This window comes from Lithobates pipiens, unplaced genomic scaffold, assembly GCF_037356315.1.
Source record: "Lithobates pipiens isolate NorthernLeopardFrog02 unplaced genomic scaffold, aLitPip1_a1.2 Scaffold_19, whole genome shotgun sequence".
NCBI lineage: Eukaryota > Metazoa > Chordata > Amphibia > Anura > Ranidae > Lithobates > Lithobates pipiens.
Genome location: NW_027507764.1, coordinates 9,437,722 through 9,458,086, shown reverse-complemented (window position 1 = coordinate 9,458,086; position 20,365 = coordinate 9,437,722). Strand labels below are relative to the sequence as shown.

The window sequence follows — 20,365 nt, the reverse complement described above, 5'->3', positions numbered from 1 at the left end:
CCCATGCAACAGCACTTGTTCTCTTATCTTAAAGACGTTTCACGTCTCATCCAAGTAGCTTCCTCGGGCTACGATTGTCAGGAATATACGCCTATATTTATAGCCACACAAGATAGGTCAATGGCCTTTTTTCAATCACCACGGTGACATCTAAATAAGTCAAGGCAGACCAAGAACATGACGGAAGATGTGAAATACCAAGAAACTGCTCTGTTCTGTTTCCATAAGCCAAGTTATGTGGCTCTGTAAAGCCTGGAGTGGGTATTAATGGTTAGAGTTATGTGGCTGAAGGTCAAAATTGTTGCCAATTTCCCAGAGTTAGAGATGCTAAAATTATATTTTAATTTGGTTGGCAGATAGTGTTGAAGGCCAACCCAACAGTTTAGGGATCACGGTTTCCATTTCACGTAGATGGGCTATTTGACATTTGATGTAGATGGCCCGTTTCAGGTTCAATGTAGATGGCCCGTTTCAGGTTCAATGTAGATGGCCCGTTTCAGGTTCAATGTAGATGGCCCGTTTCAGGTTCAATGTAGATGGCCCGTTTCAGGTTCAATGTAGATGGCCCATTTCAGGTTCAATGTAGATGGCCCGTTTCAGGTTCAATGAAGATGGCCCATTTCAGTTTCAATGTAGATGACCCATTTCAGGCTTGATGAAGGTGGCCTATTTCAGGTTTGATTTAGATACTCCATCTTCCTAAAACCTGAAATAGGCTATTTCGGGTTTGATGTAGATGGCCTCTTTCACATTCTTGGCCTCCCGTGCTTTGCTGACAATCAACATTATCCTTGACACATTTAGATGGTGGTCCATGTAAACCAGTTGTCCAAAATCTGCATCCCACTGGACAAAGAGGACAACAGGTTCCAAAGAGGTACCATGGTGACTGGATACTGTAAATTAGAACAAGGTGCTTTCACAAACCTTCACCGCTCCCATCATGCTTTTGGCATGCACACCCACCTAGACAGATTACATGACACCACGATGACTGGTTTAGGTGTGAACTTAAATACTGGTGTATGTACTTGACACTCATTAGAACTTAAGAGGTGACTTGGACAATCAAAAAAAGCCTTCAAAATCCTAGTCCAGCTGAATAACTAGTACTAGCTATACCACTACCTGGAGAAATGAGAACCTTCATAGAAACAGGATCAGCCAAATGTTCTCTGACGTCTTTAAGGCTTTTTAAAAAAAAAATCATGAATAAATAGGAAAAATGCAGACTAATACACCCAAAATGCAACAGGTGCCACGGAGAACAATGTAATTTTCCCCTGCACTTTATATAGCATCCTCTATATCAGTGGTTCTTAACCTTTTGGAGAACAGAGCCTGGTAAAGTCTATCAAAACCCTCCATTCCCCAACAGTAAAAAGTAAAATATATACGGACACAGTAAAAGTATAGGAAAAAGTTTTGACATGCTGGAAAGCTGGGACCGGGTGTCACTGTAGGGGAGATGGGGGTTGTGGAGTGAGTTAGACTCTACAGCAGACTTGGTGGCCCTGTAGAGGAAAAGATTTGTGGAGGAGGCTGGGAGGGGGTACTGTGGGACATGGTTTGTGGTTGGGGCACTATGGAGGACTGGAAGCTCTGCAGCAGACTTGGTGGCTATGTAGGAAAAAAAGGTTTCTGGAGAAGGCTGGGAGGGGGCACTGTTAGTGGTTGGGGTCACTAGGGAGGACTGGAGGCTCTACAGGAGATGTGGTGGCCCTGCAGGGAATAAACAGTTTCTGTAAGAGGCTGGGAGGGGACACTGAGGGACACTTAGTGGTTGGGGGCACTATGGAGGACTGGAGGCTCTGCAGCAGGCTGGGGGGGGGGGGGCACTGTTGCAGGTTGGGTGGCACAATGGTGGCTGAGGGCTCTCAGAGGGCCTAGGAAAACTCTGGGTCTCTATGACCCCCTCCCACAGTGCCTCCCAACACTGTTGAAGGTTGGGTGGCACAGTGGTGGCTGAGGGCTCTCAGGAGGCCTAGGAAAACTCTGGGTCTCTATGACCCCTTCCCATAGTGCCTCCCAGCACTGTTGGTGGTTGGATGGCCCATGGTAACTAGGGGCTTTCATGGGGGCCTGGGGGCACTATGGGAGCGGGGAGGCACTGTGGAAGATTAAGGGTTCTGCAGCTGGCTGGAGGCTTAAGAGAAGAAATGGTTGAGAACCACTACTCTATATCAGCCATTCTCAACCTGGGTTGCATGAAACTCTAGGGTTCCTCCAGAGGTTGCTACAGGTTCCCTGATCTGTGGCAGGTTGACTTCCTATCTGATGGTGCCTGCATAGTTCCAGGGCCCATGCTACTTGGCAAAACCACCAGTATATCCCCATTTTTTTTTGCTGTCTGTAAGGGTTGAATTTTTCCTACTGTCCACAAATGTAAGGAGGCCTTTCCCCATTGACCCCCCCCCCGATTAAATGTTTTTAGTAAGAGTCCCCAGAGACCTGACTATTATTTTCGGGTTCCCCCTGGGGTAAAAAAGGTTGGAGCAAGGCTGCGCTTGATGCTAAAGAACTTCAACTTCCAGCTTGCCCTCATAGGGAACACCAAGATCTACAGTCCCTCAAAAACTAGAAGTTGCAGCATTGAGTTGCAAATAAGCTTTGTATGCTGGGCCGGGGAGATGGTTCACATCTGCAAATCAAATATAAAAACACAAAAAAAAAAACTAAGACAGAACTCTTTCAGGAGACGCAGACGGCCGAGCCCCCCCCCCTGATGCACAAAGCTACCTGTACACAGCTCTCTCCTGGAGGCTCACCAGTGGGAATGATACAGCTTCTATCTTACAGGCCTGGAGCTGAGGACTACACGTCTTACACTGGAGCCACAATCCTAAACTAGCTGCACTAGACCAGGCAGGGTCAGCAGGAATAAAGGGGTGGGGGTGGGGGTGGGGGGGTGCAGTGCTGGACGGGTCACTACTGGTCTTTAGTGTGAGACATCCCGCTCTCTGCCCTCAGCTTCTGGCTGCTGCCGTCGTTGTAGTCGATCCAGTGGAGGAGCTCATCCGGGAATTCTGGAGACTCCACCTGCAGAGGACAAACGGGAACATAAAAAAAATAAAAATTGGAAAATAGCTGCCTTCTAAGTGGAACATAATGGTTCTCAGTCAATTTTGTTTTGCGTTTTTTTATTTATTTTTTTATTTGTGAGTTTAGCTTTTTTTTTTTTTTTTTATTGCTTTAACCGCTTGCCACCCCGCCATAGTAATTAGCTGCTGAAACATTTTCAGAAGCAGCGGGAGGGGAGCATCCTAACCGCCCGCCGCTCACTAGTGTTTATCAGGCTTACGGTTTTTACTGGGGGTCGCCCGGAAACCAATCAGATGGTTCACGCGGTTGGCCATAGATGTGACCGGAGACCAGATAGTCTCTGATCACCTCTATGGTCTTGGAGGACCTGAGCGACGTTATGACGTCACTTTCTAGTCTAGTGCAGAAGTAAACAATTTTTTAAAGCGAAAGATCACATTTTAAAAAGGTAGAGGAAAGATTTGGGGTCTTATAGACCCCAGAGCTCTCCATAAAGAGGACCTGTCGTCCTTATTTCTATTACAAGGGATGTTTACATTGCCTGAACAGTGCATCCGGAAAGTATTCACAACGCTTCACTTATTCCACATTTTGTTATGTTACAGCCTTACTCCAAAAATGGTTTAAATTCATTATTTTCCTCAAAATTCTACAAATAATCCCCCATAATGACAATGGGAAAGAATGTTCTTTGAAATCTTTGCAGATTTATGAAAAATAAAAAATCTCCCACGTCCATAAGTATCACAGGCTCCTCCTATGTACGTAATTATCACATACTCCTCCCATTTCCATAAGTAAGTATCACGGGCTCCTCCCATGTCCAGAAGTATCACGGGCTCCTCCCATGTCCAGAAGTATCACGGGCTCCACCCATGTCCAGAAGTATCACGGGCTCCTCCCATGTCCAGAAGTATCACGGGCTCCTCCCATGTCCAGAAGTATCACGGGCTCCTCCCAGGTACATAAGTATCACGGGCTCCTCCCATGTCCAGAAGTATCACGGGCTCCTCCCATGTCCAGAAGTATCACGGGCTCCTCCCATGTCCAGAAGTATCACGGGCTCCTCCCATGTCCAGAAGTATCACGGGCTCCTCCCATGTCCAGAAGTATCACGGGCTCCTCCCATGTCCAGAAGTATCACGGGCTCCTCCCATGTCCAGAAGTATCACGGGCTCCTCCCATGTCCAGAAGTATCACGGGCTCCTCCCATGTCCAGAAGTATCACAGGCTCCTCCCATGTTCAGAAGTATCACAGGCTCCTCCCATGTCCATAATTATCACAGGCTCCTCCCACGTAAATAGGTATCACAGGCTCCTCCCAGGTACATAAGTATCACGGGCTCCTCGCATGTCCAGAAGTATCACGGGCTCCTCCCATGTCCAGAAGTATCACAGGCTCCTCCCATGTCCAGAAGTATCACGGGCTCCTCCCATGTCCAGAAGTATCACGGGCTCCTCCCATGTCCAGAAGTATCACGGGCTCCTCCCATGTCCAGAAGTATCACGGACTCCTCCCATGTCCAGAAGTATCACGGGCTCCTCCCATGTCCAGAAGTATCACGGGCTCCTCCCATGTCCAGAAGTATCACGGGCTCCTCCCATGTCCAGAAGTATCACGGGCTCCTCCCATGTCCAGAAGTATCACGGGCTCCTCCCATGTCCAGAAGTATCACGGGCTCCTCCCATGTCCAGAAGTATCACGGGCTCCTCCCATGTCCAGAAGTATCACGGGCTCCTCCCATGTCCAGAAGTATCACGGGCTCCTCCCATGTCCAGAATTATCACATACTCCTCCCATTTCCAGAAGTATCACGGGCTCCTCCCATGTCCAGAAGTATCACGGGCTCCTCCCATGTCCAGAAGTATCACGGGCTCCTCCCATGTCCAGAAGTATCACGGGCTCCTCCCATGTCCAGAAGTATCACGGGCTCCTCCCATGTCCAGAAGTATCACGGGCTCCTCCCATGTCCAGAAGTATCACGGGCTCCTCCCATGTCCAGAAGTATCACGGGCTCCTCCCATGTCCAGAAGTATCACGGGCTCCTCCCATGTCCAGAAGTATCACATACTCCTCCCATTTCCAAAATTATCACGGGCTCCTCCCATGTCCAGAAGTATCACGGGCTCCTCCCATGTCCAGAAGTATCACGGGCTCCTCCCATGTCCAGAAGTATCACGGGCTCCTCCCATGTCCAGAAGTATCACGGGCTCCTCCCATGTCCAGAAGTATCACGGGCTCCTCCCATGTCCAGAAGTATCACGGGCTCCTCCCATGTCCAGAAGTATCACGGGCTCCTCCCATGTCCAGAAGTATCACGGGCTCCTCCCATGTCCAGAAGTATCACGGGCTCCTCCCATGTCCAGAAGTATCACAGCCTTTGCCATGACACTCAGAATTGAGCTCAGGTCCCTCCTGTTTCCACTGATCATCCTTGAGATATTTCTACAACATGATTGGAGTTCACTTGTGGTTAATTCAGTTAATTGGAAATGATTTGGAAAGGCACACACCTGTCTATATAAAGGTAACAGTGCATGTCAGAACAAAAAACCAAGCCATGAAGTCCCAGGAATTATCTGTAGACCTCCAAGACAGGATCGTACGGGAGGCACAGATCGGGGGAAGGGTACAGAAATTTTTTTTTGCAGCATTGAAGGTCCCACAGTGAGCTCAGTGGTCTCCATCATCTGTAAATAGAAGAAGTTTGGAACCACCAGGACTCTTCTTTGAGCAGGACGCCTGGCCAAACTGAGCGATCGGGGGGAGAAGGGCCTTAGTCAGTGAGGTGACCAAAAACCCGATGGTCACCCTGACAGAGCTCCAGCTTTTCTCTGTGGAGAGAGGAGAACCTTCCAGAAGAACACCCACCTCTGCAGCACTTCACCAATCAGGCCTGTATGGTAGAGTGACCAGACGGAAGCCCCTCCTCAGTAAAAGGCACATGACAGCCCGTCTGGAGTTTTCCAAAAGACACCTGAAGGTCTCTGATAATGAGAACCAAACTTCTCTGGTCTGATGAAACAAAGATTCAACTCTTTGGCCTGAATGGCAAGCGTCATGTCTGGAGGAAACCAGGCACCGCTCATCAACTGGCCAATACCATCCCTACAGTGAAGCATGGTGGTGGTAGCACCGTGCTGTGATGATAATTTTCAGCGGCAGGAACTGGGAGACCTGTCAGGATTGAGGTAAAGATGAATGCAGCAATGTAGCGAGACATTCTTGATGAAAACCTGTTCCAGAGCGCTTTGGGCCTCAGACCGGGGTGAAGGTTCATCTTCCAACAGGACAACGACCCTAACCATACAGCCAAGATAACAAAGGCATGGTTACGGGACAACTCTGAATGTCCTTGAGTGGCCCAGCCAGAGCCCAGACCTGAGCCCAATTGAACATCTCTGGAGAGATCTGAAAATGGTTGTGCACCGACCCTCCCCATCCAACCTGATGGAGCTTGAGAGGTCCTACAAAGAATGGGAGAAACTGCCCAAAAATAGGAGTGCCGAGCTTGTAGCATCATACTCACCAAGACTGGAGGATGTAATTGGTGCCAAAGGAGCTTCACCAAAGTATTGAGCAAAGGCTGTGATACTTATGTACATGGGAGGAGCCTGCAATACTTATGTACATGGGGGGAGCCTGTGATACTTCTGTACATGGGAGGAGCCTGTGATACTTCTGTCCATGGGAGGAGCCTGTGATACTTATGGACATGGGAGGAGCCTGCGATACTTATGGACATGGGAGGAGCCTGCGATACTTATGTCCATGGGAGGAGCCTGCGATACTTATGTCCATGGGAGGAGCCTGCGATACTTATGTCCATGGGAGGAGCCTGCGATACTTATGTCCAGGGGTTGACAAATTTGCTTGGATTCTAGGAGCCAGCTAAAAAAGTGAGGAGCCAGGTCCGTGACGGCGATCTGGACCTGTCCCTGGCCTGACATGGAGACGAGTGAGGAGAAGATAGCCCCCAGCCCCCCACATATGAGATCACCTCTCATTGGACACACCGCTTGAGTGCTAAATGGCCGCTGTGATTGGCCATTTAGCATGATCTGTGATTTGCTGTATCCAAGGGACACTGCCAACACAGAAATTCCCCGATTCGCGCCCATGGCGGCGTTCAGAGGGGAAGTAAACAGGAGGATGTCCAGGGACGCCCTCCCGGCAATTGGTGTCCGCGCTGTAGACATCTTTTGTCTATAGCGCGGGCACGAAGTGGTTAACAAAAGAATGTGACTTTTATTTCCGCCATGTTCCCGCTTATTAACGTCATATCCCCGCTAAGGGTTAGATCAGGTCCGCCTGAAAAACTGACAGGTGAACCTGATCAGACAGCCCTTGTGAAAGGGGTCAAGCAGGGAGGATTACAAATAATATTTTTTTTTTTTCCCTTAATTAAAATAATTTTTTTAACTTTTTACAAAAAAAATAAAATAATATAATATAATATAATATATAATATAATATATATATATATTAATATATAATATAATGAGAAGCCATTTACCAGCCACCACACTCACCGTTGGGCAAAAGGTGCCAGACGACACCCGCAATCACTTCCTTCTCTTCACTTTGGGAAGGAAATGGGCGGGCAGTGAAAAACAGGCAGGGGAGCTTCACTCCATTAGGATTAGTATTATTGGAATAGGGTGTAATTTCTACATCCACCACAAGATGGCGCCAGACTACCGAAAGATTTTAGAAGGCCGCAAAGCCGCGGCCTCAATTACTGGCCGGCGCGGCCCGATGCAATTGCGCGGCGGAGTTTGGGGTCCAAATGGAGACAGGATACCCCAGCAGCATTGCCCCAGGTGCCTGGACACGAATTCTAGTCGCAAATGCGACCGGGCGCCCGGGGTTTGTCGAGCCCTGCTTATGTCCATGGGAGGAGACTGCGATACTTATGTCCATGGGAGGAGACTGCGATACTTATGTCCATGGGAGGAGACTGCGATACTTATGTCCATGGGAGGAGACTGCGATACTTATGTCCATGGGAGGAGACTGCGATACTTATGTCCATGGGAGGAGACTGCGATACTTATGTCCATGGGAGGAGCCTGCGATACTTATGTCCATGGGAGGAGCCTGCGATACTTATGTCCATGGGAGGAGCCTGCGATACTTATGTCCATGGGAGGAGCCTGCGATACTTATGTCCATGGGAGGAGCCTGCGATACTTATGTCCATGGGAGGAGCCTGCGATACTTATGTCCATGGGAGGAGCCTGCGATACTTATGTCCATGGGAGGAGCCTGCGATACTTATGTCCATGGGAGGAGCCTGCGATACTTATGTCCATGGGAGGAGCCTGCGATACTTATGTCCATGGGAGGAGACTGCGATACTTATGTCCATGGGAGGAGACTGCGATACTTATGTCCATGGGAGGAGACTGCGATACTTATGTCCATGGGAGGAGACTGCGATACTTATGTCCATGGGAGGAGACTGCGATACTTATGTCCATGGGAGGAGCCTGCGATACTTATGTCCATGGGAGGAGCCTGCGATGCTTATGTCCAAGGGAGGAGCCTGCGATACTTATGTCCATGGGAGGAGCCTCCGATGCTTATGTCCATGGGAGGAGCCTGCGATACTTATGTCCATGGGATTTTTTATTTTTTTTTTAAATGTAAACATTTGTAAAGATTTAAAACAAACTTCTCTCACGTTGTCATTATGGGGCATTGCTTGTAGAATTTTGAGGAAAATAATGAATTTAATCCATTTTGGAATAAGACTGTAACATAACAAAAATGTGGAAAAAGTGAAACGCTGTGAAGACTTTCCAGATGCACTGTAATAGGAATAAAAGTGATTAAAAAAAAGAAAATAAAAAAAAAGAAAAAAACGGGACAGCATAAAAATAAAATGAATATAAAAAAAAAAAGTTAAGTACCCCCCATCCCTTCGTGCAGATGCGAACGCATATGTAAACGGTGTTCGCACCACACATGTGAGGTATCGCTGCAAACGTTTATAGTGAGAGCAATAATTGTAGCGCTAGATCTCCTCAGTAACTCTAAACTGGTAACCTATAAAAAAAAAAAAAAAAATAATTTTTTTTTAAAGCGTCACCCATGGAGATTTTGTATTGTAGTTTGTCGCCGTTCCATGGGCGTGCGCAATTTTAAAGTGTGACATGCTCGGTATCTATTTACTTGGCGTAACATCGTCTTTTATATTTTGCCAAAAATTGGTTTTATATTATATATATATATATATATATATATATATATATATATATATATATATATGTGAGAAAAAAAAAAATGATGCACCCCCCAGTCTTCCACGCACGCGTTCGCAGTCCTGCACACATGCAAAGAGCGATCGCCCTGTCATGCGTTAAAACATTTTTATACAGTTGCTTTACTTTTTTTTTTTTTATCACTTTTATTGCTGTCACAAGAAATGTAAAAATTCTTAAGACAGCAATAGGCATGTGACAGGTACTCTTTGTCTCTAAAGACGCAAGACCCCCTCCTCTGCCCTTAAAAGCATTCAAGACGCCAAGATCGATGTGTTCAAATGCTTTTCATTTATTTAAAAATGGCGCTGATGACATCGAGGTAAACCATGAGTGATGTCAGATCATCGCTTCTGGGCTTACCATAGCGGAGAGCCGATGAAAAGCCGATCCGGTCTTTGCTCGGCTTTCTGAGTAGTCAGTGGACTGGTTGCTCGAGTCTCCAGGTGGGACGAGAGAGACGGAGGAAGCCGCAGAAGGCTTACTCTGTTGCTTATATAAGCAGTCCACTGGCTAGTTAGCTGCTAGGATTGCTTTTAGAAGAGCCGACCGCCGTGGACATTGTTAGTCCGCCCGCTAGTAACCAACAACATGGCCGCCTCCAAGGCGGAGACAACTTTTTTTTTTTACCTCCTTATCTGGCGTTCTGTCAAAACAGCCAACTTGTTGAAATCTCCAATTACCGATGCTGGAGAGTCACCAGAAGTGATGCGATTGGAGATTTGGACGAGTTGGCTGCTTTGACAGAACCCCGGCTAAGGTGTAAAAAAAAAAAAAAAAAAGTTGTCTACGGCCATGTTGTTGGTTACTACTGTGGAAATCTCCACTTACCGGTGACTCTCCAGCATTGGTAATTGGAGATTTCCACGGTTTGGCTGTTTGACAGAACACCGGTAGCGCGGACATTGTTAGGCCACCCGCTAGTAACTACCAACATGGCCGCCTCCAAGGCAGAGACAACTTTTTTTTTTTTACCTGCTTACCCGGTGTTCTGTCAAAACAGCCAACTCGTTGAAATCTCCAATTACTGATGCTGGAGAGTCACCGGAAGTGACGTGGTTGGTGATTTGGACGAGTTGGCTGTTTTGACAGAACACCGGGTAAAGAGGGAAAAAAAAAAAAAAAAAAAGTTGTCTCTGCCTTGGAGGCGGCCATGTTGTTGGTTACTAGCGGGCGGACTAAAAATGCCCACGCTGCCAGTGTTCTGTCAAAACAGCCAACTCGTTGAAATTTCCAATTACTGATGCTGGAGAGTCACCGGAAATGATGTGGTTGGAGATTTGGACCAGTTGGCTGTTTTGACAGAACACCGGGTAAGGAGGGGGAAAAAAAAGTTGTCTCTGCCTTGGAGGCGGCCATGTTGTTGGTTACTAGCGGGTGTACTAACAACGTCCACGCTGCCGGTGTTCTGTCAAACAGCCAAACCGTGGAAATCTCCAATTACCAATGCTGGAGAGTCACTGGAAATGATGTGGTTGGAGATTTGGACGGGTTGGCTGTTTTTACAGAACACCAGGTCAGGAGGAAAAAAAAAAAAAAAAGTTGTCTCCACCTTGGAGGCGGCCATGTTGTTGAATACTAGTGGGTGGACTAACAACGTCCACGCTGCCGGTGTTCTGTCAAACAGCCAAACCGTGGAAATCTCCAATTACCAATGCTGGAGAGTTACCGGTAATTGGAGATTTCCACTGTTTGGCTGTTTGACAGAACACCGGCAACGTGGACATTGTTAATCCACCCACTAGTAACCAACAACATGGCCGCCTCCAAGGCGGAGACAACTTTTTTTTTTTACCTCCTTATCTGGTGTTCTGTCAAAACAGCCAACTTGTTGAAATCTCCAATTACCGATGGAGAGTCACCAGAAGTGATGCGATTGGAGATTTGGACGAGTTGGCTGCTTTGACAGAACCCCGGCTAAGGAGGTGTAAAAAAAAAAAAAAGTTATCTACGCCTTGGAGGCCATGTTGTTGGTTACTACCGTGGAAATCTCCACTTACCGGTGAATCTCCAGCATTGGTAATTGGAGATTTCCACGGTTTGGCTGTTTGACAGAACACCGGCAGCGCAGACATTGTTAGTCCGTCTGCTAGTAACTAACAACATGGCCGCCTCCAAGGCGGAGACAACTTTTTTTTTTTACCTCCTTATCTGGTGTTCTGTCAAAACAGCCAACTCGTTGAAATCTCCAATTACCGATGCTGGAGAGTCACTGGAAATGATGTGGTTGGAGATTTGGACAGGTTGGCTGATTTGACAGAACACCAGGTAAGGAGGGGGGGGGGGGGGGAAGTTGTCTCCCTCTTGGAGGCGGCCATGTTGTTGGTTACTAGCAGGTGGACTAACAATGTCCACGCTGCCAGTGTTCTGTCAAACCGTGGAAATCTCCAATTACCAATGCTGGAGAGTTACTGGAAATGATGTGGTTGGAGATTTGGACGGGTTGCCTGTTTTTACAGAACACCAGGTCAGGAGGAAAAAAAAAAAAAAAAAAAGTTGTCTCCACCTTGGAGGCGGCCATGTTGTTGAATACTAATGGGTGGACTAACAACGTCCACGCTGCCGGTGTTCTGTCAAACAGCCAAACCGTGGAAATCTCCAATTACCAATGCTGGAGAGTTACCGGTAATTGGAGATTTCCACTGTTTGGCTGTTTGACAGAACACCGGCAACGTGGACATTGTTAGTCCACCCACTAGTAACCAACAACATGGCCGCCTCCAAGGCGGAGACAACTTTTTTTTTTTACCTCCTTATCTGGTGTTCTGTCAAAACAGCCAACTTGTTGAAATCTCCAATTACCGATGGAGAGTCACCAGAAGTGATGCGATTGGAGATTTGGACGAGTTGGCTGCTTTGACAGAACCCCGGCTAAGGAGGTGTAAAAAAAAAAAAAAAAAAGTTATCTACGCCTTGGAGGCCATGTTGCTGGTTACTACCGTGGAAATCTCCACTTACCGGTGAATCTCCAGCATTGGTAATTGGAGATTTCCACGGTTTGGCTGTTTGACAGAACACCGGCAGCGCAGACATTGTTAGTCCGTCTGCTAGTAACTAACAACATGGCCGCCTCCAAGGCGGAGACAACTTTTTTTTTTTACCTCCTTATCTGGTGTTCTGTCAAAACAGCCAACTCGTTGAAATCTCCAATTACCGATGCTGGAGAGTCACTGGAAATGATGTGGTTGGAGATTTGGACAGGTTGGCTGATTTGACAGAACACCAGGTAAGGAGGGGGGGGGGGAGAAAGTTGTCTCCCTCTTGGAGGCGGCCATGTTGTTGGTTACTAGCGGGTGGACTAACAATGTCCACGCTGCCAGTGTTCTGTCAAACCGTGGAAATCTCCAATTACCAATGCTGGAGAGTTACTGGAAATGATGTGGTTGGAGATTTGGACGGGTTGGCTGTTTTGACAGAATACCAGGTAAGGAGGAAAAAAAAAAAGTTGTCTCCGCCTTGGAGGCGGCCATGTTGTTGGTTACTAGCGGGCGGACCAACAATGTCCACGCTGCCGGGGTTCTGTTAAACCAGCCAACTCGTGGAAATCTCCAATTACCAATGCTGGAGAGTAACTGGAAATGATGTGGAGATTTTGATACCGGCAATATCCCAGTATCACCATTGAAAGTCCAGCAACATACTGGTATGTCACTGGTCCAGAAGTGGTTGGGTATATACTGTATTTTACCAATTCTCCAAGGGGATGCAAACTTTTGAGCACAACTGTAGAGTTCTGCCCTAGGGTACCCCTAGTCGCCCCGGCTCACCTTTCTCTTGCACATGCTCTGCACCACCTTGTCCGGGGTGCTTCCTACGATGTGCTGCCGGCTCAGCACAACGGCGCAGACGAAGCCATCGTTTGGCGCCACGAAGCGTTGTTCCACGTAGAAGGCCTTGTCATCCCAGCAGAGCAGACGGGTGCGTATCTCGAACGCCTCAAACAGGCGCAGCGAGCGCCGATAGCGAACGGTGCAGGCGGCCATCACCATGCCAGCCCCCAGCCCGTGGATAGCTCCGAAGAGGCCGCAGCGGGTGAAGCAGGACAATCTGGCGAAGTCGGCCTCCCGGAGGTAGCGGGAATTGTTCATGTGAAGGAGGAAATCCAGGTCGTGGGGCAGGACCAATCCCGAGACGGTGTGCTCCTTCAGCAGATCCTTCACCACGGGCTGCAGGCGGGCTCTCAGGACCGAGAAGAAAGCGCGCAGGAAATACCAGACGTCCAGCAGGGAGAACAAGGCGGCGGTGAGGCCGAGGAGGGAGACCACCAGCCACATGGTGCCTTCAGGTGAGGACACGGAACACCTGCAGGAGAAGACAAGAACTTCAGAATCACAGACAAGGGCGCCACTGCCCAGAAACCAGCCTGCTCCCGCTTTATCCTCCGCCGGGCATACGTCCCGGGACCGGAGCACAGACAGTTTAGAGTTAGGGACCACGCTTTACAGAGGTGCAGACTGGATCCACGTGGATTTACAAATGTATGCAACAAAAAACACTGCTTTACTTCCCGTCTGAAATCATTTAATTACGTGCCACCCGCCCACAGTAGGTTTGGCACAGGCAGGCAGGCTGGATAACGAACCTGTATGTGGCGGTCTTGCTTCCAGGAGTGTGTAATGTACAGGGGTCAGGAGTGTGTAATGTACAGGGCGCAGGGGTCAGGAGTGTGTAATGTACAGGGCGCAGGAGTGTGTAATGTACAGGGCACAGGGGTCAGGAGTGTGTAATGTACAGGGCGCAGGGGTCAGGAGTGTTGTAATGCACAGCGTGCAGGGTTCAGGAGTGTGTAATGCACAGGGTGCATGGGTCAGGATGTGTGTAATGTACAGAGTGCAAGGTTTAGGAGTGTATAATATACAGTGTGCAGGCGTCATGCGTGTGTAATATATAGAGTGCAGGGGTCAGGTGTGTGCAATGTACAGAGAACAGGGTCAGGAGTATAGAACGTACAGAGTGCAGGGGTCAGGGGTGTGTAATGTATAAGGTGCAGGGGTCAGGAGTATATAATGTAGAGTGCAGGGGACAGGGGTGTGTAAAAGGGGTCAGAAGTGTGTATCATACAGGGTGTAGGGGTTAGGAATGTGTGATAAGCTGTCTGAAGGGGCGTGGCTCTAGTAGGATGTCCTCCAGAATGTGAGAGCCGCGTTGGTGACGTCTTTCGGCTATAGTGTGATTCTGAAGTGGTAAAAAAAAAAAAAAACGTGTACAACTCCACATTTTGTATCAAATGTAAATGAGCTCCAAGTGTCTCGTATTTTCACTGACGCGTTCGGTGTTGTTATGTTGGTTGGTGGTGGAGACATTCTATAGGGAGGGAAATGTTTGGTGTTTGTTCCCTTTCTGCCAGTTCTCATATATTGCATCCATCACCTTCCCCCCGGCACACCCCGGTAATTGACCTTCCCCCCGGCACACCCCGGTAATTGACCTTCCCCCCGGCACACCCCGGTAATTGACCTTCCCCCCGGCACACCCCGGTAATTGACCTTCCCCCCGGCATCGCACTGACCAGCAGTAATTGGGGTCATTAATCCTCCTGCCAGCGCCGGGGGAATGTCGGTGATAACGGCTGACAAGAACACAGCAATGCATTAAATATATTTTACATAAATAGCTGATCGTCGTTTTCTATCACCTTCCTGTAACCTCCGGCACAGCAGGACTAGAGGGAAGACCTCTGACTCCGCCCCGATCACACGTGTGCATTGTATGTGCACCTCACAGGTGCAGACGTCCTTTCATGTGATTGGATGGCAGGGAAAGACGTCCCCGTCTGCAGCCAACTACATGATGCCGTGGCACCGAGGGTGCCGACGTGCGGGGGTGTCATTACAAATGACCGGCTAAAGTGCAGTGCGTTTCTCTGTGGGCCTGCAATGTGCGTTTCGCAGCCGCAGAGAAGTGCGCCGGCCGGAGTCCCCCTCTACTGCCCCGCACAGCGATGTCTGTGAGCCCCCTACAGGACTGGGGAGCAGAGGGGCACCCTCATTTGTGTGCTGCTGCTCATTCATTGACCAATCACAGGCGCAAAAGACACTTCTTTATAATAACAACAATAGTGACAATTTTAATGATAACATTTGATCTGCTGCAGTTGAAATGTCCTACACTGAGGATTAGGAGAAAAATGTATTCAAAAAGTGTAACTGCGCTAATCCCAACAAGTCCCTCCAGTGATATGTTTTGGGGATCCCCACCTCTCCCCCCACACCTCACCCCCCCACACCTCACCCCCTCACAGCGCTCCTCACACCTCACCCCCCCCACACAGCGCTCCTCACACCTCACACCCCCCCACCTCTCCCCCCCACACCTCACCCCCCCACACCTCTCCCCCCCACACCTCTCCCCCCCACACCTCTCCTCACACCTCACCCCCCCCCCCCACAGTGCTCCTCACACCTCACACCCCCCCACCTCACCCCCCCACACCTCTCCCCCCCACACCTCACCCCCCCCCACAGTGCTCCTCACACCTCACACCCCCCCACCTCTCCCCCCACACCTCACCCCCCCACACCTCTCCCCCCCACAACCTCTCCTCACACCTCACCCCCCCCCCTACAGTGCTCCTCACACCTCACACCCCCCACCTCACCCCCCCACACCTCTCCCCCCCACACCTCACCCCCCCCCCACAGTGCTCCTCACACCTCACTGCCCCCACCCCCCCACAGTACTCCTCATCGCCCCCCCCCCCACAGTGCTCCTCACACCTCACCCCACCCCCCACAGTCCTCCTCACACCTCACCCCCCACAGCGCTCCTCACACCTTACCCCCCCCCCCCCCCCACAGCGCTCCCCACACCTCACCCCCACAGTGCTTCTCACACCTCACCACCCCCCACAGTGCTCCTCACACCTCACCCCCCCCACAGTGCTCCTCACACCTCACCGCCCCCCCCCCCTCCACAGTGCTCCTCACACCTCACCCCCCCCCCCACAGTGCTCCCCACACCTCACCCCCCACAGTGCAGCCTCACACCTCACCCCCCACAGTGCTCCTCACACCTCACCCCCCACAGTGCTCCTCACACCTCACCCCCCCACAGCGCTCCTCACACCTCACTGCCCCCCCACAGTACTCCTCACCGCACCCCCCTCCACTTATGGTGCGTGCTCCTCACCCCTCACTGCCCCCCCCCCACAGTACTCCTCATCGCCCCCCCCCCACAGTGCTCCTCACACCTCACCCCACCCCCCACAGTCCTCCTCACACCTCACCCCCCCACAGCGCTCCTCACACCTCACTGCCCCCCACAGTACTCCTCACCGCCCCCTCCACAGTGCTCCTCACCCCCCCCCCCACAGTGCTCCTCACACCTCACTGCCCCCCCCCCACCAGTACTCCTCATCGCCCCCCCCCCCACAGTGCTCCTCACACCTCACCCCACCCCCCACAGTCCTCCTCACACCTCACCCCCCCACAGTGCTCCCCACACCTCACCCCCCACAGCGCTCCTCACACCTTACCCCCCCCCACAGCGCTCCCCACACCTCACCCCCCACAGTGCTCCTCACACCTCACCCCCCCGCAGTGCTTCCTCACACCTCACCCCCCCACAGTGCTCCTCACACCTCACCCCCCCCCCCCCAGTGCTCCTCACACCTCACCGCCCCCCCCCACAGTGCTCCTCACCGCCCCCCCCCCCCACAGTGCTCCCCACACCTCACCCCCCACAGCGCTCCTCACACCTCACCCCCCACAGTGCTTCTCACACCTCACCCCCCCACAGTGCTCCTCACACCTCACCCCCCCCAGTGCTCCTCACACCTCACCGCCCCCCCCCCTCCACAGTGCTCCTCACACCTCACCCCCCACAGTGCTCCTCACACCTCACCCCCCACAGTGCTCCTCACACCTCACCCCCCCCAGTGCTCCTCACACCTCACCGCCCCCCCCCCTCCACAGTGCTCCTCACACCTCACCCCCCCCCCCCCCCCCACAGTGCTCCCCACACCTCACCCCCCACAGCGCTCCTCACACCTCACCCCCCACAGTGCTCCTCACACCTCACCCCCCACAGTGCTCCTCACCGCCCCCCCCCCCTCCACAGCGCTCCTCACACCTCACCGCCCCCCCCTCCACAGTGCTCCTCACACCTCACCCCCCACAGTGCTCCTCACCGCCCCCCCCCCCCCTCCACAGCGCTCCTCACACCTCACCGCCCCCCCCCTCCACAGTGCTCCTCACACCTCACCCCCCCCAGTGCTCCTCACACCTCACCGCCCCCCCCCCCTCCACAGTGCTCCTCACACCTCACCCCCCCCCCCCCCCCCACAGTGCTCCCCACACCTCACCCCCCACAGCGCTCCTCACACCTCACCCCCACAGTGCTCCTCACACCTCACCCCCCACAGTGCTCCTCACCGCCCCCCCCCCCTCCACAGCGCTCCTCACACCTCACCGCCCCCCCCCTCCACAGTGCTCCTCACACCTCACCCCCCACAGTGCTCCTCACCGCCCCCCCCCCCCCTCCACAGCGCTCCTCACACCTCACCGCCCCCCCCTCCACAGTGCTCCTCACACCTCACCCCCCACAGTGCTCCTCACCGCCCCCCCCCCCCCACAGTGCTCCCCACACCTCACCCCCCACAGTGCTCCTCACACCTCACCCCCCACAGTGCTCCTCACACCTCACCCTCCCCACAGTGCTCCCCACACCGCACTGCCATGGCGCCCCCACAACAACTGATAGGTGCTCCGATTCAAATACCCCCCTCCCCCCGCACCTCCACACCCCCAGGGGAAAAATGGACCTCTCACTGTACACAACCCCCCCATCCACCGATCCCCCCACCCCCAGGAATGAATGGACGAACTGCCCCCGGGAATGAATGGACGGTCCCCTCACACACCTCTCCAGTGATCTTCCTGCCGCCTGACTGACATTTACCCCGGAACCAACCACCCGCACAGCCGGCGGGGGGGAGACCAACACACCCGGAAGGGTTCTACTCCTCACCTCGGACAGCCCGACCCCTCTAATCCCATTCCTCATCATTTATAATCCTCATTCTTCATATCTACACAACTATCTTACATTGTAAGCGGCCAGGCTGGATAGGTGTCGTCACAGAGCACCCCCCTATTCCCCGCCGAGATGAAATCTTCCGTCGCCTAGTGTTACCGGAGATCACACAGAGCGGACTGAACCATTCCGGGCCGGGGGGGGGGAAGAATTCTCCTCATATGTCTCCTCATATCACTTCATCTGCCTTGTCAGCTGTGACCTATAATCCTTCACTTCACACGTCACACTATATATATGTATAGATAGATAGATAGACACATTTAAGGGCCAGGATTTTTCTGCCACTTTTGTTTACAAATAACAATCAGTATTTTTTGCTAGAAAATGACTCAGAACCCCTTTATATATATATATATATATATATATATTTTAGCAGAGACCCAAGAGAATAAAATGGCGGTCGTTGTAATACTTTATGTCACGCGGTTTTAGCACAGTGGTGTTTAAAACGCATTTTTTTGGGGGGGGAAGAAAATAGACTTTTTTGAAAAAAATAATAAGAAAGCAATAAAGTAACCCCAATGTTTTTATATAATGTAAAAGGTAATGATACACCGAGTAAATAGATACCTCACATGTCATGCTTCAAAATTGCGCCCGCTCGTGGAATGGCGACAAACTACGGGACTTAAAAATCTCCATAGGCGACGCTTACATTTTTTTTTTTACTGGTTACATGTTTAGAGTTACAGAGGAGGTCTAGAATTAATTCTCTCGCTCTAACGATCTAACGATATATAGTTACATAGTTAGTCAGGTTGAAAAAAGACACACAAGTCCATCCAGTTCAACCACAAAAAAAAACAAAATATTAATACAATCCCATATACACAATCCTATACACACAGTTGATCCAGAGGAAGGCCAAAAACCCCAGCAGAGCACGGATCCAAATTGCTAAAGTAGGGGAAGAAATTCCTTCCTGATCCCCCGAGAGGCAATCGGATTTTCCCCGGATCAACTTTACCTATAAATTTTAGTACCCAGTTATATTCTGTACACTTAGGAAATAATCCAGGCCTTTCTTATAGCAATCCACTGATCTGACCATAACCACCTCTGCAGGGAGTCTATTCCACATTTTCACAGCTCTTACTGTGAAGAAACCTTTCCGTATTTGGAGATGAAATCTCTTTTCCTCTAGATGTAAAGAGCGCCCCCTTGTCCTCTGTGTTGACTGTAAAGTGAATAACTCGACACCAAGTTCACTATATGGACCTCTTATATATTTGTACATGTTGATCATATCCCCCCTTATTCTCCTCTTATCAAGAGAAAATAAATTCAGTTCCTCTAATCTTTCCTCATAGCTGAGCTCCTCCATTCCTCTTATTAATTTGGTTGCTCTTCTCTGCACTTTCTCCAGTTCCCCGATATCCTTTGAGATCTGGAGCCCAAAACTGAACTGCATAATCCAGATGAGGTCTTACTAATGATCTGTACAGATGATCTCTCTCTCTCTGGAGTCCATACCTCTCCTAATACAAGAAAGGACTTTGCAGCTTGGCATTGCATGTTATTATTGAGCTTATGATCTACCAAAACCCCCAGATCCTTCTCCACTATGGACCCCCCCAGATCCTTCTCCACTATGGACCCCCCCAGATCCTTCTCCACTATGGACCCCCCCAGATCCTTCTCCACTATGGATCCCTCCAGATCCTTCTCCACTATGGACCCCCCCAGATCCTTCTCCACTATGGATCCCTCCAGATCCTTCTCCACTATGGACCCCCCCAGATCCTTCTCCACTATGGACCCCCCCCAGATCCTTCTCCACTATGGATCCCCCCAGATCCTTCTCCACTATGGATCCCCCCAGATCCTTCTCCACTATGGATCCCCCCCAGATCCTTCTCCACTATGGATCCCCCCAGATCCTTCTCCACTATGGATCCCCCCAGATCCTTCTCCACTATGGATCCCCCCCAGATCCTTCTCCACTATGGATCCCCCCAGATCCTTCTCCACTATGGATCCCCCCAGATCCTTCTCCACTATGGATCCCCCCAGATCCTTC

At 50.8% G+C, this 20,365-nt stretch overlaps 1 protein-coding gene across 2 annotated transcripts; it reads right to left on the bottom strand.

Moving 5' to 3' along the window:
* Positions 1–1,203: 1,203 nt before the first annotated feature.
* THEM6 (thioesterase superfamily member 6) lies at positions 1,204–18,477 on the bottom strand. Of its 2 annotated transcripts, none has more exons than XM_077490509.1 (3): positions 18,355–18,477; positions 13,077–13,611; positions 1,204–3,039 (listed from the first exon to the last, which is right to left on the bottom strand). In XM_077490509.1, coding segments are annotated over exons 1-3 (648 nt in total). In that variant the 5' UTR covers positions 18,357–18,477; the 3' UTR covers positions 1,204–2,928. The 2 variants fall into 2 exon arrangements, with proteins under 2 accessions (XP_077346635.1, XP_077346636.1); XM_077490510.1 differs by lacking the exon at positions 18,355–18,477 and adding an exon at positions 18,170–18,216.
* Positions 18,478–20,365: the final 1,888 nt, after the last annotated feature.